At 44.3% G+C, this 13,920-nt stretch overlaps 1 protein-coding gene across 1 annotated transcript in view; it reads right to left on the reverse strand.

Annotated features, from left to right (window-relative positions):
• The window catches only part of LOC116360610 (multiple epidermal growth factor-like domains protein 11), a 45,380-nt gene that overhangs the window by 3,826 nt on the left and 27,634 nt on the right, over positions 1-13,920 (reverse strand). The window contains exons 5-7 of the mRNA XM_031815555.1: positions 13,424-13,552; positions 13,009-13,137; positions 10,255-10,491 (exon numbers count right to left, since the gene is read on the reverse strand). Of these exons, the coding sequence (XP_031671415.1) occupies positions 10,255-10,491; positions 13,009-13,137; positions 13,424-13,552 (495 nt within the window). The remainder of the gene's footprint in view (positions 1-10,254; positions 10,492-13,008; positions 13,138-13,423; positions 13,553-13,920) is intronic.

The following is a 13,920-nucleotide window of genomic DNA, read 5'->3' on the forward strand; positions in this document are numbered from 1 at the left end:
TACCTGGACATACCATTTAACCAACACCCATCTATTGTTGTGACTACCTGGACATACCATTTAACCAACACCCATCTATTGTTGTGACTTCCTGGACATACCATTTAACCAACACCCATCTATTGTTGTGACTGCCTGGACATACCATTTAACCAACACCCATCTATTGTTGTGACTACCGGGACATACCATTTAACCAACACCCATCTATTGTTGTGACTACCAGGACATACCATTTAACCAACACCCATCTATTGTTGTGACTGCCTGGACATACCATTTAACCAACACCCATCTATTGTTGTGACTACCGGGACATACCATTTAACCAACACCCATCTATTGTTGTGACTACCGGGACATACCATTTAACCAACACCCATCTATTGTTGTGACTTCCTGGACATACCATTTAACCAACACCCATCTATTGTTGTGACTGCCTGGACATACCATTTAACCAACACCCATCTATTGTTGTGACTACCGGGACATACCATTTAACCAACACCCATCTATTGTTGTGACTGCCTGGACATACCATTTAACCAACACCCATCTATTGTTGTGACTACCGGGACATACCATTTAACCAACACCCATCTATTGTTGTGACTACCAGGACATACCATTTAACCAACACCCATCTATTGTTGTGACTGCCTGGACATACCATTTAACCAACACCCATCTATTGTTGTGACTACCGGGACATACCATTTAACCAACACCCATCTATTGTTGTGACTACCGGGACATACCATTTAACCAACACCCATCTATTGTTGTGACTTCCTGGACATACCATTTAACCAACACCCATCTATTGTTGTGACTGCCTGGACATACCATTTAACCAACACCCATCTATTGTTGTGACTACCGGGACATACCATTTAACCAACACCCATCTATTGTTGTGACTACCAGGACATACCATTTAACCAACACCCATCTATTGTTGTGACTGCCTGGACATACCATTTAACCAACACCCATCTATTGTTGTGACTACCGGGACATACCATTTAACCAACACCCATCTATTGTTGTGACTACCGGGACATACCATTTAACCAACACCCATCTATTGTTGTGACTACCTGGACATACCATTTAACCAACACCCATCTATTGTTGTGACAGCCTGGACATACCATTTAACCAACACCCATCTATTGTTGTGACTGCCGGGACCTACCATTTAACCAACACCCATCTATTGTTGTGACTGCCTGGACATACCATTTAACCAACACCCATCTATTGTTGTGACAGCCTGGACATACCATTTAACCAACACCCATCTATTGTTGTGACTGCCGGGACCTACCATTTAACCAACACCCATCTATTGTTGTGACTGCCGGGACCTACCATTTAACCAACACCCATCTATTGTTGTGACTGCCGGGACCTACCATTTAACCAACACCCATCTATTGTTGTGACTGCCGGGACCTACCATTTAACCAACACCCATCTATTGTTGTGACTGCCGGGACATACCATTTAACCAAAACCCATCTATTGTTGTGACTGCCGGGACCTACCATTTAACCAAAACCCATCTATTGTTGTGACTGCCGGGACATACCATTTAACCAACACCCATCTATTGTTGTGACTGCCGGGACCTACATTACCATTTGGGTTTGAAGTATTGAAACCAAACCATATGATTTGAATGAAAAGTATAATTTTTATATGTGTATATATATACAGTATATATATTTTTTATGGGGTAGATCAGCTTTAATATTTCAGATAGATTGTGGCTTCTATCAGTGCTGCATCATTTCCAATCCCCCATATGTATTTTTTGCAAATATATATATATATATATCAAAACAAATTATATTGGTCACATACACATGTTTAGCAGATGTTATTGAGCGAAAGGCTTGTGCATCTAGTTCTGACAGTGCAGTAAAATCGAACAGTTTCCCAACAACTACCTAATACACACAAATCTAAAGGGGTGAATGAGAATATGTACATATCAGTATATGGATGAGAGATGGCCGAGTGGCATAGGCAAGGTGCAGTAGATGGTATAAGATACAGTATATACTGTACATGTGATGTGAGTAATGTAAGATATGTAAACATTATTTAACGTGGCATTGTTTAAAGTGACTGGTGATCCTTTTATTAAGGTGGCCAGTGATCTCAATCTACAGTGGCTTGCGAAAGTATCCACCCCCTTGGCGTTTTTCCTATTTTGTTGCCTTACAACCTGGAATTAAAATAGATTTTTTGGGGGGTTTGTATAATTTGATTTACACAACATGTCTACCACTTTGAAGATGCAAAATATGTTTTATTGTCAAACAAACCAGAAATAAGACAAAAAAACTGAAAAATTTAGCGTGCATAACTATTCACCCCCCCAAAGTCAATACTTTGTAGAGCCACCTTTTGCAGAAATTACAGCTGCAAGTCTCTCTCTCTATAAGCTTCGCACATCTAGCCACTGGGATTTTTGCCCATTCTTCAAGGCAAAACTGCTCCAGCTCCTTCAAGTTGGATGGGTTCCACTGGTGCACAGCAATCTTTAAGTCATACAACAGATTCTCAATTGGATTGAGGTCTGGGCTTTGACTAGGCTATTCCAAGACATTTAAATGTTTCCCCTTAAACCACTCAAGTGTTGCTTTAGCAGGACGCTTAGGGTCATTGTCCTGCTGGAAGGTGAACCTCCGTCCCAGTCTCAAATCTCTGGAAGACTGAAACAGGTTTCCCTCAAGAATTTCCCTGTATTTAGCGCCATCAGTCAGTCCTGTTTCCCAGTTTCCCTGCCTATGAAAAACATCCTCACAGCATGATGCTGCCATCACCATGCTTCACTGTGGGGATAGTGTTCTCAGGGTGATGAGAGGTGTTGGGTTTGTGCCAAACATAGTGTTTTCCTTGATGGCCAAAAAGCTCAATTCTAGTCTCATCCGACCAGAGTACCTTCTTCCATATGTTTGGGGAGTCTCCCACATGATTTTGCCAAACACCAAAAGTGTTTGCTTATTTTTTTCTTTAAGCAATGGCTTTTTTCTGGCAACTCTTCCATAAAGCCCAACCCTGATCTGTACCTCTCCACAACTTTGTCCCTGACCTGTTTGGAGAGCTCCTTGGTCTTCATGGTGCCCCTTGCTTAGTGGTGTTGCAAGAGTGTGCAAAACTGTCATCAAGGCAAAGGGTGGCTACTTTGAAGAATCTCAAATATAAAATATATTTAGATTTTTTTAACAATTAGTTGGTTATTGAATGAGTAGGTGTGTCCAAACTTTTGACTGGTACTGTAGTTATCTACCCACCTCATTCCTGTCTGTTATCATGTGCACACAGTACACCATCATGCTTTCAGGATGGGTGTCTTTTCAGATTCCACCGTGATTCTTTAGTTGTGGACACTACATCACCACACTCCCTCTCTTATTTAGTTGTGGACACTACATCACCACACTCCCTCTCTTCTTTAGTAGTGGACACTACATTACCACACTCCCTCTCTTCTTTAGTTGTGGACACTACATCACCACACTCCCTCTCTTCTTTAGTTGTGGACACTACATCACCACACTCCCTCTCTTCTTTAGTTGTGGACACTACATCACCACACTCCCTCTCTTCTTTAGTTGTGGACACTACATCACCACACTCCCTCACTTCTTTAGTAGTGGACACTACATCACCACACTCCCTCTCTTCTTTAGTTGTGGACACTACATCACCACACTCCCTCTCTTCTTTAGTTGTGGACACTCGCTTTAGTTGTGGACACTACATCACCACACTCCCTCTCTTCTTTAAAAGTGGACACTACATCACCACACCCCTCTCTTCTTTAGTTGTGGACACTATATCACCACACTCCCTCACTTCTTTAGTTGTGGACACTACATCACCACACTCCCTCTCTTCTTTAGTAGTGGACACTACATCACCACACTCCCTCTCTTCTTTAGTAGTGGACACTATATCACCACACTCCCTCTCTTCTTTAGTAGTGGACACTATATCACCACACTCCCTCTCTTCTTTAGTAGTGGACACTATATCACCACACTCATTCTCTTGCTCTTGGTTCCTCCTCATCTTTGTAAGTGATGTTGCACCTGTGTGTTTTATCAGTTTCTTAATTAAAATATTTAGTGAACTCCATGACAGTAGCTAAAGCAAGGGGCTGTAGCAGCACACAAGTAGCCTACAAATGCATTCTGGGCCGGGCACGCCCTGAGCTCATGAAGTGAGCGCTGCCGGAGAGGTACTGGAGCGAAACTGGAGCGGGCGAGAAGGCCGGCGTTCCAGCCTTTGGGAAACTCGCTCCGCGCTCCAGTCAAATTGGGCACGTTCCACTCCTCGCTCCGCGCTCCAGTCAAATTGGGCACGTTCCACTCCTCGCTCCGCGCTCCAGTCAAATTGGGCACACTCCGCACCTCGCTCCGCTCACATACTCTGACACAAACACAACACACAGCACACATGCAGTCACACACTACAGTGCAGGAAAGTCTTTGGGTAACAGAGACAACCACTCTGTTATATGAGATGGTCTTCTTCATAAGGACATAGTGGAGTCTCATACTCTACCTCTGTAGTACTGTTCATGGTAGGAGCTGTAGCGTCTGTCTACACGGTACACACCTACAGAGATGTTAAAGGGACAGATTAAGAGTCTGTCTACACGGTACACACCTACAGAGATGTTAAAGGGACAGATTAAGAGTCTGTCTACACGGTACACACCTACAGAGATGTTAAAGGGACAGATTAAGAGTCTGTCTACACGGTACACACCTACAGAGATGTTAAAGGGACAGATTAAGAGCCTGTCTACACGGTACACACCTACAGAGATGTTAAAGAGACAGATTAAGAGCCTGTCTACACGGTACACACCTACAGAGATGTTAAAGAGACAGATTAAGAGCCTGTCTACACGGTACACACCTACAGAGATGGTAAAGGGACAGATTAAGAGCCTGTCTACACGGGTACACACCTACAGAGATGTTAAAGGGACAGATTAAGAGTCTGTCTACACAGTAAACACCTACAGAGATGTTAAAGGGACAGATTAAGAGCCTGTCTACACAGTAAACACCTACAGAGATGTTAAAGGGACAGATTAAGAGCCTGTCTACACGGTACACACCTACAGAGATGGTAAAGGGACAGATTAAGAGCCTGTCTACACGGTACACACCTACAGAGATGTTAAAGAGACAGATTAAGAGCCTGTCTACACGGTACACACCTACAGAGATGTTAAAGGGACAGATTCATTATGTTTAACTATATGACCATCTATTCAGAAGGTGTTCCTAATGTTTTGAACAGTCAGTGTATCTATACAGCAGGTGTTCCTAATGTTTTGAACAGTCAGTGTATCTATACAGCAGGTGTTCCTAATGTTTTGAACAGTCAGTGTATCTATACAGCAGGTGTTCCTAATGTTTTGAACAGTCAGTGTATCTATACAGCAGGTGTTCCTAATGTTTTGAACAGTCAGTGTATCTATACAAAAGGTGTTCCTAATGTTTTGAACAGTCAGTGTATCTATACAAAAGGTGTTCCTAATGTTTTGAACAGTCAGTGTATCTATACAGAAGGTGTTCCTAATGTTTTGTTAAACAATCCCAAATCAACTTGTATTTACAATGGGTTTTATAAGGGAGTCATCAGACATACCCAGTTCATCGAGGTTATAGTAGGCTGTCCACTCTGGAGCACTATTCCTGTTTAACCTCTTGTCCTTCACCTGGGAACGAAACACACACAGACTGAGGGCCCCAGCAAGAGCAGCTGCTACACACAGACAGACTGAGGACCCCAGCAAGAGCAGCTGCTACACACAGACAGACTGAGGACCCCAGCAAAAGTAGCTGCGACACACAGACAGACTGAGGACCCCAGCAAGAGCAGCTGCTACACACAGACAGACTGAGGACCCCAGCAATAGTAGCTGCTACACACAGACAGACTGAGGGCCCCAGGAAGAGCAGCTGCTACACACAGACAGACTGAGGGCCCCAGCAAGAGTAGCTGCTGCACGTGGAACAGCTAATGAGGACCACAGGAAGAGTAGCTGCTGCACGTGGAACAGCTAATGAGGACCACAGGAAGAGCAGCTGCTACACGTGGAACAGCTAATGAGGACCCCAGGAAGAGTAGCTGCTACACGTGGAACAGCTAATGAGGACCACAGGAAGAGTAGCTGCTGCACGTGGAACAGCTAATGAGGACCCCAGGAAGAGTAGCTGCTACACGTGGAACAGCTAATGAGGACCACAGGAAGAGTAGCTGCTACACGTGGAACAGCGAATGAGGACCACATCAAGAGTAGCTGCTACATGTGGAACAGCTAATGCGCACCACAGGAAGAGTAGCTGCTACACGTGGAACAGCTGATGAGGACCCCAGGAAGAGTAGCTGCTACACGTGGAACAGCTAATGAGGACCACAGGAAGAGTAGCTGCTACATGTGGAACAGCTAATGAGGACCACAGGAAGAGTAGCTGCTACACGTGGAACAACACACAAAGAACTGACAAATGAAAGACACATGTTTCTTGGAGAATGCCAATGCACAGGTAACTGCCAGAATAATGGAAACACTTGAGTAAATGAGGGATACAAAGTATATTGAAAGCAGGTGCTTCCACACAGGTGTGGTTCCTGAGTTAATTAAGCAATTAACATAGTAATGGTAGCTTTTATGCTTTCCCATACAATGACAATGCCCCATACACATGTCAGGAGTGGTCACTGAATGGTTGGATGAGCATGAAAAATGAAATAAACCATGTGACCTGGCCGTTTCAGTCTCCAGATCTCAACCCAACTGAACACTTCTGGGAGATTGTGGAGCGGCACCTGAGACCAGCGTTTTCCAACCACCATCAACAAAAACACCAAACGATTGAATTTCTGGTGGAAGAACGATGTCATATCCCTCCAATAGAATGATGTCACATCCCTCCAATAGAACGATGTCACATTCCTCCAATAGAATGATGTCACATCCCTCCAATAGAATGATGTCACATCCCTCCAATAGAATGATGTCACATCCCTCCAATAGAACGATGTCACATTCCTCCAATAGAATGATGTCACATCCCTCCAATAGAACGATGTCATATCCCTCCAATAGAATGATGTCACATCCCTCCAATAGAATGATGTCACATCCCTCCAATAGAACGATGTCACATCCCTCCAATAGAACGATGTCACATCCCTCCAATAGAATGATGTCACATCCCTCCAATAGAACGATGTCACATCCCTCCAATAGAACGATGTCACATCCCTCCAATAGAACGATGTCACATCCCTCCAATAGAACGATGTCACATCCCTCCAATAGAACGATGTCACATCCCTCCAATAGAATGATGTCACATCCCTCCAATAGAACGATGTCCCATCCCTCCAATAGAAAGATGTCACATCCCTCCAATAGAATGATGTCACATCCCTCCAATAGAACGATGTCCCATCCCTCCAATAGAACGATGTCACATCCCTCCAATAGAACGATGTCACATCACCTCCAATAGAACTATGTCCCATCCCTCCAATAGAAAGATGTCACATCCCTCCAATAGAACGATGTCACATCCCTCCAATAGAACGATGTCACATCCCTCCAATAGAATGATGTCACATCCCTCCAATAGAACGATGTCACATCACCTCCAATAGAACGATGTCACATCCATCCAATAGAACGATGTCACATCCCTCCAATAGAACGATGTCACATCCCTCCAATAGAACGATGTCCCATCCCTCCAATAGAACGATGTCACATCCCTCCAATAGAACGATGTCCCATCCCTCCAATAGAACGATGTCACATCCCTCCAATAGAACGATGTCACATCCCTCCAATAGAGTTCCAGACACCTGTAGAATCTATGACGAGGTGCATTGAAGCTGTTCTGTCTGCTCGTTGTGAAAACTATTAAGACATTTTTATGAAAATTATTTATTATTATTATTATTTTATTAAAAAACTATTAATTTGTATGTTTTTTGTTTTCTTTATTTTGGCAGTTGACAGTATGTACTCTTAGCATAAATAAAGTTATTAAGGTTCGTTGCCACCCACCTTGGCCCTTCTGGTCTTCTTGTCAGGCTTGGCGTAGTGGCCAGCGTAGGTACATGCTCCCAGAGTGTGGTAGGAGGGGTTAGTGAAACAATGACTGACGTTGCTGTTGGTAGGAGAGGAGTCTAGAGAGGAGAACAAAGCCTGTACACTGATGCCCTGCTCACCACGGAAACATCAGCTTGTAGCATAGGACTCTACACACTCACACACACACACACAGTCACATGGGCGAGCACGCAAGCAAACGCAAAAACACACAGCTCCATCGGGACATTTTCAATACAAGGCTGTTAAAAACAGAGGTTTCATCAGAATGCTGAGTTTGCTGAGAACACAAACAGCAAGAGAGAGGAGGATCTAGCTGGAAAGAGAGTTCAGTCAGATCACCCCTGAATTGAGTTAGATCACCTCCAATTTCAGTCAGATCATCCCCCAATTTCAGTCAGATCACCCCCGAGGGCTGTGGAGAGGGACCACACTGTGAAGACAGTCCTGTAGAGAGAGTCCACACTGTAAAGAGACAGTCCTGTGGAGAGAGTCCACACTGTAAAGAGACAGTCCTGTGGAGATGGACCACACTGTAAAGAGACAATCCTGTGGAGAGAGTCCACACTGTAAAGAGACAGTCCTGTGGAGAGGGACCACACTGTAAAGAGACAGTCCTGTGGAGAGAGTCCACACTGTAAAGAGACAGTCCTGTGGAGAGAGTCCACACTGTAAAGAGACAGTCCTGTGGAGAGAGTCCACACTGTAAAGAGACAGTCCTGTGGAGAGAGTCCACACTGTAAAGAGACAGTCCTGTGGAGATGGACCACACTGTAAAGAGACAATCCTGTGGAGAGAGTCCACACTGTAAAGAGACAGTCCTGTGGAGAGGGACCACACTGTAAAGAGACAGTCCTGTGGAGAGAGTCCACACTGTAAAGAGACAGTCCTGTGGAGAGAGTCCACACTGTAAAGAGACAGTCCTGTGGAGAGAGTCCACACTGTAAAGAGACAGTCCTGTAGAGAGAGTCCACACTGTAAAGAGACAGTCCCGTGGAGAGAGTCCACACTGTAAAGAGACAGTCCCGCAGAGAGAGTCCACACTGTAAAGAGACAGTCCCGTGGAGAGAGTCCACACTGTAAAGAGACAGTCCTGTGGAGAGAGTCCACACTGTAAAGAGACAGTCCTGTGGAGAGAGTCCACACTGTAAAGAGACAGTCATGTGGAGAGAGTCCACACTGTAAAGAGACAGTCCTGTGGAGAGAGTCAGCACTGTAAAGAGACAGTCCTGTGGAGAGAGTCCACACTGTAAAGAGACAGTCCTGTGGAGAGAGTCCACACTGTAAAGAGACAGTCCTGTGGAGAGAGACCACACTGTAAAGAGACAGTCCTGTGGAGAGAGTCCACACTGTAAAGAGACAGTCCTGTGGAGAGAGTCAGCACTGTAAAGAGACAGTCCTGTGGAGAGAGACCACACTGTAAAGAGACAGTCCTGTGGAGAGAGACCACACTGTAAAGAGACAGTCATGTGGAGAGAGACCACACTGACTTAACATGACTAAGTGGTAGAGTCTGGAGCGTCTCACCAGAGAGGGAGTAACCCTGGCTGACTTAGTAAACATGACTAAGTGGTAGAGTCTGGAGCGTCTCACCAGAGAGGGAGTAACCCTGGCTGACTTAGTTAACATGACTAAGTGGTAGAGTCTGGAGCGTCTCACCAGAGAGGGAGTAACCCTGGCTGACTTAGTTAACATGACTAAGTGGTAGAGTCTGGAGCGTCTCACCAGAACATGACTAAGTGGTAGAGTCTGGAGCGTCTCACCAGAGATGGAGTAACCCTGGCTGACTTAGTTAACATGACTAAGTGGTAGAGTCTGGAGCGTCTCACCAGAGATGGAGTAACCCTGGCTGACTTAGTTAACATGACTAAGTGGTAGAGTCTGGAGCGTCTCACCAGAGAGGGAGTAACCCTGGCTGACTTAGTTAACATGACTAAGTGGTAGAGTCTGGAGCGTCTCACCAGAGAGGGAGTAACCCTGACTGACTTAGTTAACATGACTAAGTGGTAGAGTCTGGAGCGTCTCACCAGAGAGGGAGTAACCCTGGCTGACTTAGTTAACATGACTAAGTGGTAGAGTCTGGAGCGTCTCACCAGAGAGGGAGTAACCCTGACTGCTGATCCTCAGGGCAGGGCTGTAGGACACACTGGGCATGTGCTGCCCTCCTTTCTCTCTCTGGTGATGCCGCCACCACACCACCACCCCCAACACGGTCATGATGAAGAGGAGGAGGAAGATGATGCCCATGACAGCGCCAGCTGACTGGTGCTCTGATGCCAAGGCCGGGCTGATCTTAGTGTAAGGATTCAGCTCCTCCATCATCAGGGCAGCTGGAATAGAGAGGGGGGAGCATATTTATACAAACACTAACACAGATCACCATTAATACACACAGAAACACCAGACCTGGATCGAATACTGTAATAAACACCAGACCTGGATCAAATACTGTAATAAACACCAGACCTGGATCAGATACTGTAATAAACACCAGACCTGGATCAAATACTGTAATAAACACCAGACCTGGATCAAATACTGTAATAAACACCAGACATGGATCAAATACTGTAATAAACACCAGACCTGGATCAAATACTGTAATAAACACCAGACATGGATCAAATACTGTAATAAACACCAGACCTGGATCAAATACTGTAATAAACACCAGACCTGGATCAAATACTGTAATAAACACCAGACCTGGATCACATACTGTAGTAAACACCAGACCTGGATCACATACTGTAGTAAACACCAGACCTGGATCACATACTGTAATAAACACCAGACCTGGATCAAATACTGTAATAAACACCAGACCTGGATCACATACTGTAATAAACACCAGACCTGGATCACATACTGTAATAAACACCAGACCTGGATCAAATACTGTAATAAACACCAGACCTGGATCACATACTGTAATAAACACCAGACCTGGATCACATACTGTAATAAACACCAGACCTGGATCACATACTGTAATAAACACCAGACCTGGATCAAATACTGTAATAAACACCAGACCTGGATCAAATACTGTAATAAACACCAGACCTGGATCACATACTGTAATAAACACCAGACCTGGATCAAATACTGTAATAAACACCAGACCTGGATCAAATACTGTAATAAACACCAGACCTGGATCAAATACTGTAGTAAACACCAGACCTGGATCACATACTGTAATAAACACCAGACCTGGATCAAATACTGTAGTAAACACCAGACATGGATCAAATACTGTAGTAAACACCAGACCTGGATCAAATACTGTAATAAACACCAGACCTGGATCAAATACTGTAATAAACACCAGACCTGGATCAAATACTGTAATAAACACCAGACCTGGATCACATACTGTAATAAACACCAGACCTGGATCAAATACTGTAATAAACACCAGACCTGGATCAAATACTGTAATAAACACCAGACCTGGATCACATACTGTAATAAACACCAGACATGGATCAAATACTGTAATAAACACCAGACCTGGATCACATACTGTAATAAACACCAGACCTGGATCAAATACTGTAGTAAACACCAGACCTGGATCAAATACTGTAATAAACACCAGACCTGGATCACATACTGTAATAAACACCAGACCTGGATCACATACTGTAATAAACACCAGACCTGGATCAAATACTGTAATAAACACCAGACCTGGATCAAATACTGTAATAAACACCAGACCTGGATCACATACTGTAATAAACACCAGACCTGGATCACATACTGTAATAAACACCAGACCTGGATCAAATACTGTAGTAAACACCAGACCTGGATCACATACTGTAATAAACACCAGACCTGGATCAAATACTGTAATAAACACCAGACCTGGATCAAATACTGTAATAAACACCAGACCTGGATCACATACTGTAATAAACACCAGACCTGGATCAAATACTGTAATAAACACCAGACCTGGATCAAATACTGTAATAAACACCAGACCTGGATCAAATACTGTAATAAACACCAGACCTGGATCAAATACTGTAATAAACACCAGACCTGGATCAAATACTGTAGTAAACACCAGACCTGGATCACATACTGTAATAAACACCAGACCTGGATCAGATACTGTAATAAACACCAGACCTGGATCACATACTGTAATAAACACCAGACCTGGATCACATACTGTAATAAACACCAGACCTGGATCACATACTGTAATAAACACCAGACCTGGATCAAATACTGTAATAAACACCAGACCTGGATCACATACTGTAATAAACACCAGACCTGGATCAAATACTGTAGTAAACACCAGACCTGGATCACATACTGTAATAAACACCAGACCTGGATCAAATACTGTAATAAACACCAGACCTGGATCAAATACTGTAATAAACACCAGACCTGGATCACATACTGTAATAAACACCAGACCTGGATCAAATACTGTAATAAACACCAGACCTGGATCAAATACTGTAATAAACACCAGACCTGGATCAAATACTGTAATAAACACCAGACCTGGATCACATACTGTAATAAACACCAGACCTGGATCAAATACTGTAATAAACACCAGACCTGGATCAAATACTGTAGTAAACACCAGACCTGGATCAAATACATTCTGTGATAAACAAATTCTCAGAACATGAGGTGTGCAGGGCATAGCTTGCCCAATATAATGGAACAATTAGAATAGTCCCAAAAGTGTAAACTCTGTCCACCTTGCACATCGGTCAGCAATCACACACACACACACACACACACACATAAACAGACACACACACACACACACATAAACAGACACACACACACACACACACACCTACCCTGGTCACAGCGGATGCCTTTGTATCCGATGCTGCAGTAGCAGGTTCCAGTCACATAGTCACAGGTGGCGTTGTTCATACACACACACAGCTGCTGACAGCCGTAGCCAAACGTACCGGGATGACACTCTGAGAGGAACAGGAAGAGTTAGGAGACAATACACACACACACACACACACACACACACACACACACAGCTGCTGACAGCCATAGCCAAACGTACCGGGATGACACTCTGAGAGGAACAGGAAGAGTTAGGAGACAATACACACACACACACACACACACACACACACAGCTGCTGACAGCCATAGCCAAACGTACCGGGACGACACTCTGAGAGGAACAGGAAGAGTTAGGAAACAATATATACACACATACACACACACACAGTTATGGTTGGGATGGACTCACTGAGTTCACAGCTGTGTCCGATGAATCCGGTCCGACAGGAGCACTGACCAGTGATGTGGTCACAGTCCGCTCCGTTCTGACACCGACACACCTCCGAGCAGTCGGTACCAAAGAACCCAGAACTACAACCTGGAGGACAGAGACACAAACGTCACACACACACCTCCGTACACACACAAGCACGCAGACACACACACACACACACACACACACACTTCTGTAGACACACAACCTGCACAGTCCGCACCGAAAACATCTGACCCGTAGCCTGACGATATAAACTATGACAAACACTACCATTACACCATGTCATGACAGTGATCTACCACTAGGTGGTGTATGTCATAACAGTGATCTACCACTAGGTGGTGTATGTCATGACAGTGATCTACCACTAGGAGGTGTATGTCTGTAGTTCATGTCATGACACTGATCTACCACTAGGTGGTGTATGTCATGACAGTGATCTACCACTAGGTGGTGTATGTCTGTAGTTC

The sequence above is a fragment of the Oncorhynchus kisutch genome, unplaced genomic scaffold (assembly GCF_002021735.2).
Source record: "Oncorhynchus kisutch isolate 150728-3 unplaced genomic scaffold, Okis_V2 Okis09a-Okis19a_hom, whole genome shotgun sequence".
Lineage (NCBI taxonomy): Eukaryota > Metazoa > Chordata > Actinopteri > Salmoniformes > Salmonidae > Oncorhynchus > Oncorhynchus kisutch.